The 10,202-nt window shown below is 35.5% G+C and overlaps 1 protein-coding gene across 4 annotated transcripts; it reads left to right on the top strand.

Annotated features, from left to right (window-relative positions):
• Nucleotides 1-1,714: 1,714 nt before the first annotated feature.
• LOC124300715 (FACT complex subunit spt16) lies at nucleotides 1,715-10,151 on the top strand. Of its 4 annotated transcripts, none has more exons than XM_046755032.1 (20): nucleotides 1,715-2,134; nucleotides 2,217-2,321; nucleotides 2,990-3,154; nucleotides 3,583-3,735; nucleotides 3,821-3,967; nucleotides 4,070-4,336; nucleotides 4,418-4,753; nucleotides 4,856-5,225; nucleotides 5,315-5,513; nucleotides 5,823-6,204; nucleotides 6,310-6,492; nucleotides 7,374-7,505; nucleotides 7,642-7,811; nucleotides 7,915-8,095; nucleotides 8,191-8,269; nucleotides 8,541-8,706; nucleotides 8,875-8,961; nucleotides 9,061-9,126; nucleotides 9,192-9,311; nucleotides 9,435-10,151. In XM_046755032.1, exons 1-20 carry the CDS (start codon nucleotides 2,066-2,068, stop codon nucleotides 9,439-9,441), a joined length of 3,384 nt encoding a protein of 1,127 aa, XP_046610988.1. In that variant the 5' UTR covers nucleotides 1,715-2,065; the 3' UTR covers nucleotides 9,442-10,151. The 4 variants fall into 4 exon arrangements, with proteins under 4 accessions (XP_046610988.1, XP_046610989.1, XP_046610992.1 ...); XM_046755033.1 differs by having other exon boundaries at nucleotides 1,716-2,134; nucleotides 9,195-9,311; XM_046755036.1 differs by lacking the exon at nucleotides 9,061-9,126 and having other exon boundaries at nucleotides 1,716-2,134; nucleotides 9,195-9,311.
• Nucleotides 10,152-10,202: the final 51 nt, after the last annotated feature.

Below are 10,202 nucleotides of genomic sequence, written 5' to 3'. Positions count from 1 at the left end.
TAAGTCTATGGATGTGACAATCTCTATACCTCACCTAGAGATATTTGGATAGTTAAGCAGTTTTCTTGAATGATTTAGCACAAGATTCTTACATTTCGAATTACGTTAGTTGGTACCAGTGTTACGGAATAATTGGAAACAATAGGTTTGTTCGTGCTAGCTACACTTTCTACACTTTCGTGGGGAGTGTACACTTGCGCGTTCGCTGCAGCGGACGTGACGTCGATAGCGCTGTTCGTTTTACAAATGTCACTAGACTTTCGTTACACTTTCACCCGTATTCATAATCCCTCCTTATCTCAAGGATAAAGGACGCCTTGATGAAGGCTTCTTCGAATCTCAGAGGCGTCCTCGTTTCATAGTCACAACTTGGCTCTCCCTTCCAGAAAGAAGACATATTTGGGGATATGTGATTGCTTATGGTGGTAAAACTGCTGATCGAAGCGCCACTCGGCTATATTTAAATCTAACTTAATCCGCTTGGCTCTCATTGTCAAGTTGCGTCGGTGATGAGAGTGTGTATAACCTCAAAGAAGTTAACCTGTAGACTGGCTGTGATCCTGCGTCATACGGGTCATAAGTGCATAGACGCCAAGCGCAAGCGCAAGCGTTGGCTACATGAAACGAAACAGCCAATCGCAGTGCCGAAGATTTCCTCAAGGAAGCTCGAGACCTGCCTTGAAAGAAGGAGGCCAATACGGCTACTCAGTCTGTCGAGGAAGGTCTATGAAACGTGAAATCAACCGACGCAACTTGACAATGAGAGCCAAGCGGATTAAGTTAGATTTAAATATAGCCGAGTGGCGCTTCGATCAGCAGTTTTACCACCATAAGCAATCACATATCCCTAAATATGTCTTCCTTCTGGAAAGGAGAGCCAAGTTGTGACTATGAAACGAGGACGCCGCTGAGATTCAAGGAAGCCTTCATCAAGGCGTCCTTTATACTTGAGATAAGGAGGGACTATGAATACGGGTGTTAGCTACACTCGAGAAGCCGACGTACCTCCCCAGCAATCCCTAGTACACTACCGTAGTTCTTTAAACACTCGCGAGTGTAGAGTGTAGCTAGCACGAACAAACCTGATAGCTCTGTTCGTTTTAGTTACAATTTCTACACTTTTTACACTTTCCCTAGGAAAGGGCACCTTCCATTGGCTAAATTCAGGGTAAGTGTAAAAAAAGTGTAGAAAAGTGTAACTAAAACGAACTGAGCTACATATACATGTGGGGTATGTTCCGACATACACTGCGAGCACTGTAAGGTGTGACGTCAATTTAGTATACTGCGAAGCCGTTCCTTTATAGTTAGCTATACTGGTTACTGTTTAAACGGAACGCAGTACAGTATACTGTGATCGACATTTTTTGGCGTTACTTTCATTTCATACATCATATTTGTTTCACACTGCAATAAACACAATTTATTCAAATTTTCCATATTTGTTTTTAACGACCGGTATTTTTAAATGACAATATTCAATAATAATAATTATCAATAATGGAAGCTGTTAAATTTCTGAACGCTGTTGATCACGTGAGCAAAGCACTGATAGCACCTTACCTCGAAAACACCAGTGTTCAGAGTAGAAAAATGACGACGATTCATGACGTCATTTATTTCCCTAGGATACTGCGACTGTATACTGTCTATAACGGACCGAATTTCTCCCCAGTAAGAACACTGAACAGTGCTCGCAGTGTATATCGGAACATACCCGTGGTTGTTCCGGACGGATATTACAGGGCTGTGAAAAACGCCTGTAAAAGCCACCATAACCACATTTCCGGAAATTCGGAAGGGATACAAGCTGCCCCTTCTTTCATATACAAACTCTCAGGCTTTGGTTGTAATCCCGCCATGTCCGCATCGGAAGTCGGAGTTTGAGCGTGCCGTCGGAATTTTGGAATCTTGGTAACACAAGTATGCGTGATGAGTTGAAGTTGAACGGTGTACCGTGAATGTTTCAACAAGTCTTATCATTCTCGCCTTAATTCAGAAGGAGTACGTCATCCTTCACATAGTAATTTATTGTGTACAAAGATCAACCTAAAAACTTTGTACCATGGCAAACGTATCTCTCGATAAAGACACATTTTTCCGGCGAATAAAACGCTTATACGCAGCGTGGAAAGTGAGTATAACGATGTTAGTCTCGTTTTGAAAACTTTTACTTAATACATTGGCCTTTATAAACATGTCCACTTCTTATACAGGATGGTGAATCCGGCACGGATGATAGTTTTGCGAAGATGGATAGTCTCGTGTCGGCGGTCGGAATTGACGAAGATATTGTATACAGCAAGTCTACAGCCCTCCAGGTATGATACTGATCATATAACTAAATTTATCAATTATCCATTCTATATTTCTAGATGTATAACTATCATAAATTGTTTTACAGAGTGTACAAAAAATTAATGTAAACAAACGATTGAATCCAAGTTGTAAACATTGTATTATTCTTGCTTAATTAATAAATTTGGCGAAACCTAGAGTTCATGGCATTTGGAAGCACAGTATAGTCAATTTAAGGTTCAATTTTGGCCAGACCTATTTTTAACGTTATTGATAGTTTGAATTCGTCATTAATCGTAACCATTATTTAACGATCTTATGATATTTGTATCATTTCACAAAAGGTGTCTTTGGTTTGCTGGTCTGTTATTGACTGCAATTTTCATAAGCTTGTCATCATCCGGCTACGTATACTGATAAAAAGAATTTTATCAAGTCAAAGTTTATAATGTCAATGTAAAACTATGTTGAGAAAAATCTCTATTTTGCAAACTCAACTCCTTCGAAGTAATTCTAAAGTTCCAAAACATGGTTCTTTATTCTTCAATGTTTTGTTGCATCAACAATGCAAACTACAATCTTGTAGAATTTTGATGTCTTCGATCTTTCACATCTTTAAACATCAATCTTTTCAATAGTTCTTCATGCCGCATATCTATAAAATATTTAAAGATGCATGGAACTTTTTCAGACTTGGCTACTTAGTTACGAGCTCACCGATACTATTATGATATTAGCTGAAGACTCGATCAATTTTCTTGCCAGCAAGAAGAAGATTGAATTTTTACGTAGTGTAGAAAATCAGAAAACTGAAGACACTGGAGTCCCTCCAGTAAAATTGTTTGTTCGTGATAGGGTGAGTAATTTAACTGTAGCATTTATTTGGAATTGAAGTATACTTAGCTCGTTAGATTCTGACCATCTAGACTAAGCATTATTTATTTAAGATATGGTCATAATCTAATACCATAAGCAAAATAAATTCTATCTCACAATGAAACTCACTATTGATAAATAATGTTACTCGAGAATATCCTGGTTACACTTAAATAAGATATCGAACAATATTACACTATGAAGATCAAAAGACATAGCAGTAGTGCAAAGTAGAAAGCATGTAAAGAGACTTCATTTTTCATGTTTTATCGCATTTTTAATTATTAGCAGTAAGCCTTGAGGTCTGGTTGGTATATTTTAGTGTGTTATTATTGATCATTTTATTTCAAATGCATTTTAAAATTGAAATAAATTTCTTAATCTGAAATTACATTATTTGTTATATAGACGGACGAGGATAAAGCTAATTTTGCCAAGCTAATCGAGGTAATAAAGAACAGCAAAAAGGGCAAAACTCTGGGAGTTTTTTCAAAGGAACATTACCCGGGTCCATTTATGGATTCGTGGAGGGCTGCTTTGAAAGCAAAATCCTTTGAAACAGTATGCTAATTTAATTGTATTCATTTAACCTAAATGCTTGAATTTTTTCTGTAATTTTATTTGTCAACTTTTTTTCTATTTTTAGGTTGACATCAGTGCCGCAGCAGCCTATGTAATGTGCCCAAAAGAAGACATGGAAATATTAGCTATAAAAAAAGCTTGTCTAGTATCGGTAGACGTTTTTACAAAATACCTGAAAGACCAAATTATGGAAATAATTGATTCTGATAAGGTACTGGAGTTTATTTTTTCGAAAGTACACCTGAATCTAAATGACAAATCCTTCGACGTGATGAAACATTATTATGTTTATTCATAAGCTTGTGTTTTACAGAAAGTCAAACATTCCAAACTGGCTGAAGGAGTAGATGCAGCTATAACAAACAAAAAATATGTTACTGGAGTCGATTTGACGCAAGTTGATATGTGTTACCCTGCAATTATTCAAAGCGGAGGCAACTACTCTTTAAAGTTCAGTGTTGTCAGCGATAAAAATACACTTCACTTTGGTGTTATCGTCTGTTCCTTAGGAGTTCGCTACAAGTCTTACTGTTCCAACATAGTTCGAACACTTCTGGTGAACCCAACGAAAAGTATCGAGGTATAGAGTAAACTTCAGCGAATTTTCTGTATCAAATATGTTGTACTACTATTTGTTATCGAAGCCGTCATTTTTTCTCAGGACAATTATAACTTTCTTCTTCAATTGGAAGAGGAAATATTGAAAAAATTGATAGCTGGTGCAAAAATCAGCGAGGTATATGAGACTGGCCATCAATACGTCAAGTCAGAGAGACCTGAGTTATTGGACCATCTGACAAAAAACTTTGGATTTGCTATGGGCATTGAATTTAGGGAGAGCTCTTTGCTACTGGCTCCTAAAACGAATTCATTGGCTAAGAAGGGAATGGTTTTTAATATTAATATCGGTCTTTCAAACCTTGCAAACCCTGATGCAACTGAAAAAGAAGGAAAAATTTACGCCCTGTTTTTAGGAGATACAGTCGTGGTTAACGAGGTGGGGTCCTCATATTCAAAAAGTTATAAACTTTAAATACGAATTCTCAGAAGTACATTTACTAACTTATTATATTGAATGATAATTTGTATAATATTTCAGGGCCAACCAGCTACTGTCTTGACTCCATCTAAAAAAAAGGTAAAGAATATTGGAATATATTTGAAGGACGATGAAGAGGAGGAAGAAGAGGAAAGTGGCAAAGAAAATACACCAAAACCAGAAATTTTGGGACGAGGTAAGCGCACAGCTGTTATAGAATCAAAGCTGCGTACAGAACATAGTTCAGAAGAGAAGCGGAAACAGCATCAAAAGGAACTAGCGCAGCAACTCAACGAAATTGCAAAAGCTCGCTTGGCCCAACAATCTGGAGGAAAAGAAGAAGAGAAAGTGAGAAAATCTACCGTGTCTTATAAGAGTCTCAGTCACATGCCGCGCGAAACGGAAGTGAAAGAACTAAAGCTCTATGTTGGTAAGGATAATATGCCTACATTTGCTATTTCAGATGATCAAACGCCTGAAAATAGTATCAACAATACGCAATATTTGTTTTACTTTCAGATAAAAAATACGAAACCGTTATCCTGCCAATATTCAGTATACCAGTACCATTTCACATTTCAACTATAAAGAATATATCTCAGTCCGTTGAAGGAGACTATACCTACCTCAGAATAAACTTCTTTCATCCCGGAGCAACGATGGGCCGAAATGAAGGTGGTACCTATCCACAACCGGATGCTACGTTTGTCAAAGAAGTGTCAGTATATGATTATACCTTGAAAATGTTAAATATTGACAGAATTTTTAGTACAAATGATTATACTAAGATTACATTAAGTGTTGGATTATTTTTAATACCCAAATCAAGTACCGTATTGTTCCGATTATAAACTGAGGTTTTTTGTCATTTATAATACTCGCCAAAATCGCCCCCATCTTATACGTGGGTAACTAAGAAAAACTCCCTGAAATACTGTTCCAGAATTAGGAGTCAGCTTATACTCGGAAAACACGGGATTGACTGTAATATTGAAGTGTCTTTTATTTTCTTTTAAACAATTTTCAGAACATATCGAAGTACAAATGTCAAAGAGCCTGGCGAAATATCTGCGCCATCATCGAATTTGAATACTGCGTTCAGACTAATAAAAGAAGTACAGAAAAAGTTCAAAAATAGAGAAGCAGAAGAAAGAGAAAAGGAAGATCTAGTAAAACAAGATACACTTGTTCTTTCTCAAAACAAAGGAAATCCAAAGTTAAAAGATCTGTATATTCGACCAAATATTGTTAGCAAAAGGATGACGGGAGGTCTAGAAGCTCATACAAATGGCTTCCGTTACACTTCAGTTAGAGGAGACAAAGTAGACATTCTGTATAATAATATTAAAAATGCATTTTTCCAACCATGTGACGGAGAAATGATCATTCTTCTACACTTCCATCTCAAAGTGAGTATTTGAAAATCGCAAATTTTCCTGTAAGTGTAAATTTCACTGTAATCTTTTTTACAAACCTAATCATCTGATGTTATATTTATTTTTGATGGATTTCAGCACGCTATCATGTTTGGCAAGAAAAAACATGTCGATGTTCAATTCTACACAGAAGTGGGAGAAATTACAACAGATCTGGGGAAACATCAACACATGCATGACCGTGATGATCTAGCTGCTGAGCAGTCAGAACGCGAACTTCGTCACAAATTGAAAACTGCTTTCAAGAGTTTTTGCGAAAAAGTACGACATGGACGGTACATTTGAATATGTACCGTAAGGATTGGGTGAACCTGACCCATCACGCTGGTGATGAAGCCAACCTGTAGCATTTTACGTAAAGCCCTGAGTATCCTTGGTTGGCTGAAAAGGTCTGTTTCATCAAATCCTCATGGTATATCTTCTACGCTTTTGTATTTTACTCATTTCACCAGGGTCAATCTACAACATTCGGAGTAATCATAAAAACTAAGAATTTTAATAATCGGGCAGAAGTTGAAAGAATCAAGAAGATTTTTTTTAACTGACGAAAGAAAGTCTAGAAAATTCGTAATGTATGATTAACTTTCGTTTGAAGCGAAGTACACGAAGGATTTGAATCCCTTACATTCTACCTATATCAAAAATTGAGAGTAGGAAACAGAATAACCAAAGACTCCGTGAATAACATTTATGTCTCACTGTGCACCAGAAACTTGAAGTTAATTTTGTCATAGTATTTTATAATGTTTAGCAGACCGTTAATTTCGTACAAACTTTTGTTCACGATGAGCAGAATGATGTGTATAACACTCTGACCTTAAATCATCTAAATGATAGTGCACATAATAATTAATGTTATTAGTAGAGGATTAAACATACATCTTATCGAGGTATCAAAAATTTTATTGCTTGCGAAATTATTCCGCCAAATATTTTTCGAATATATCTTGGAAACTTGGAGAATCTTGAACATTGAGCTAGGTTGACTAATCAAATTTGAAAACGGCCCAGAATGAGAAATTAATTTTTCTCGCTACCTTGAGCCCTGTAATTTGAAATGGATTGTAAGTTATTTCAAGCTGTTATAACTCTGCTACCGCAACCCAAATATTGAATCTCCTTTACTAATACTTGCCCTCTAGGTAGAAGGAATGACCAAGCAAGAGATAGAATTTGATACACCATTCAGGGAGCTGGGTTTCCCAGGTGCACCTTTCCGCAGCACTGTACTACTGCAACCTACAAGCGGTTGTCTTGTTAACCTTACAGAATGGGTAAAATATCAATATTACCAATACACAGTAGACAATTCATAATAATTACTCTGCTAAAATATATTGCTCAATTACTTGGTTTAGTATAGCTGTGTTTACTTCTGAAAATGGTATAACTAAAAGTGTATTATTCCAGCCCCCATTTGTGATCACACTTGAAGATGTGGAGCTCGTTCACTTTGAACGAGTTCAATTTCATTTGAAGAATTTCGACATGATATTTGTATTTAAGGATTACCATCGAAAAGTATCTATGGTCAATGCAGTCCCAATGAACATGATCGATCATGTTAAAGAGTGGCTAAAGTAAGTTGGACACTTGAACTTCTATGGTTATATAAATGTCTAAATGCTTAAAATGTCATAAAACGAGATGAATATTATTTTTAAAAAATTTGCTTCTTTCCAGCTCTTGTGATATCAGATACTCCGAAGGTGTACAATCCTTAAATTGGACAAAAATTATGAAAACAATCACGGATGATCCTGAGGGATTTTTCGATAGCGGTGGTTGGACTTTCCTTGACCCAGAGTCCGATGATGATAATGAAGATGTAGATGAAGAAGAAGAGGAAGATGATGCCTATGAGGTAAATTATAATGAATAGAGAGAAGATTAATGATAATTGTAAATTCGAAATGTGAATTACATCTTCTCCATTATCATATTTATTCTCGTTTTCAGCCAACAGACATCGAAAGTGAGGACGAATCTGATGATGACTCAGAATATTCGGAGGCTTCCGAAGATTCTGATAGTGAAGGTAATCAATAACATTCCTGATTTAAATTGTTCATTCATACTTCAACTCAAACTTACAATTATTAGTCGGTTCAAAGTCCTAGTTTAATATTTTTCTAATTTATGAGATATAAGAATGCAATCTTTAATTACGTATAACATACGAGTATATTATTCCATCGCTTTATTGATAACATTCAACATGAAAGGAATAGGGATAATGTCGCAAGTATATAAATAAAAACCATATAACCCGTGATAATGATTTTCGATTACTCTGATTTTCACAACAGAGGAATTAGGGACCTCTGAAGAATCTGGGAAGGATTGGTCTGATCTCGAACGAGAGGCTGCAGAAGAAGATAAAGAAAGAGGAGACGTTCGATTTCAGGATGATTACAATAATGTTGGTAAACAAAAATCTGGGAAAGGGTCATCATCATCTCCTTCCAAGAATAGGTGTGTATAACTTTTCAAAAGTAGTGCTAAAGTTATGATAGTGATGAACAGAAAAATTGAATTTTTGTAGATGTGGTAAATCCATGTAAATAATATCGACTTCAATACATAATTCATTCCAATGAAAACAGTAAAATAGATACTTATCCTATTTTATTTATTCACAAGGCATAGTTCAAAGCATAAGAGTTCATCCAGTTCAAAGAGCAGAAACTCATCGAGCGGCAGAGACAGAAAATCCTCAGAAAAACACAGGTATTACGCAAACAACACTCAATAAAACCAAATCTTAATTTTTAATTTCTTATATTTGTGCTGCATTGCTACTAAAATGGAATTTATCATTTGATAAAGATCGGATCGGTCTCGGAGTGGAGGGTCACACAAGAAAGTGTCTCCTTCCAAATCATCCAGACACAGGTGATTCACATTTTCTCAACATTATTTTTCAAAAAAACTAAACTCTGTTCAATGTTTATTTCAATTAGCCCCAAGAAGAGTGACAGACACGACAAACACAAATCTTCACATTCATCATCCAGTAGCAGAAAACGCTCCCGTGATCAGAGCTCTGAGAGAAATGGAAAAAGTTCCAAGAGGTCTAGGTACGTAAAACGACTAATGGGTATATGTTATTGTTTGATCACTTTATTTAGTGTTATTTTATTTATACGTCATTTTCGGAGTATGATATAATCGTTAAACTGATGTGTATGTTTATGTTACAGGAAATAAATCTTAAGCCGGGACTAATACAGTCTTAAACAGTGCATCACATAAACCTAAATGCGTGGTGAACATAAGCAGAACTTGATAATTTTTTTTTTACTTTGTATATCCGTTGTATTGCTACTTTTAAGTATTACATTTTTTTTTGCATACATTTCTTAGTATGCACATTTAATGATGTGTAATCACATAACGTCATTTTTCTTACTCGGTGTACAATGAGGCTTAAGAATCACTTACAAATATCTTCAACCGAGAAAAAAATGATAATGGTAAAGAAAAATTTTTAAAAACCATAGTCTATCGCTACCCTAAACGACACTGAATAATGATAATAATATAATAATTAAAAGAAATGTTATGGACTGAAAATCACAGCGAAAAACAACAATTATATGTTGGAATGAACAACAGCTTGTGATGCTTCATTCGAGAGGTCTGCAACTACTACAAGACTTACGATATTACAACTACATACACGTATGATTCGGAGGTCAAGTTCAATATTTATTTTCGCATCGAAGTTGTGCATAATTCCCATAAAAGATAGTGCAGAATAAAGTATCAAAATTCTTTTCGTTCTGTTGATATAATTTTGCCCTAGCAACTTAAGTTTATTGAATCTAAATAGCATTCTTCATTTTATTCCACGATCAAATATGTTTTATGATTTCCTCTTTATGCTGAATAAATAATGATACAAATTCGAGCATAAACTGAAAATTTAAATGATATGGTAGGATTTTTTGTAAAATAATTTACAATAA

Source organism: Neodiprion virginianus, chromosome 3, assembly GCF_021901495.1.
Source record: "Neodiprion virginianus isolate iyNeoVirg1 chromosome 3, iyNeoVirg1.1, whole genome shotgun sequence".
Classification (NCBI taxonomy): Eukaryota; Metazoa; Arthropoda; class Insecta; order Hymenoptera; family Diprionidae; genus Neodiprion; species Neodiprion virginianus.
This window is presented reverse-complemented; position numbering and strand designations above follow the sequence as displayed.

Coding starts and splice junctions, on each gene's coding strand:
- LOC124300715 (XM_046755032.1), top strand. CDS start 2,066: ATGGCAAACGTATCTCTCGATAAAGACACATTTTTCCGGCGAATAAAA. Junction 6,205..6,309: donor TTCTACACTTCCATCTCAAA/GTGAGTATTTGA, acceptor GATGGATTTCAG/CACGCTATCATGTTTGGCAA. Junction 8,096..8,190: donor AGGAAGATGATGCCTATGAG/GTAAATTATAAT, acceptor TCTCGTTTTCAG/CCAACAGACATCGAAAGTGA.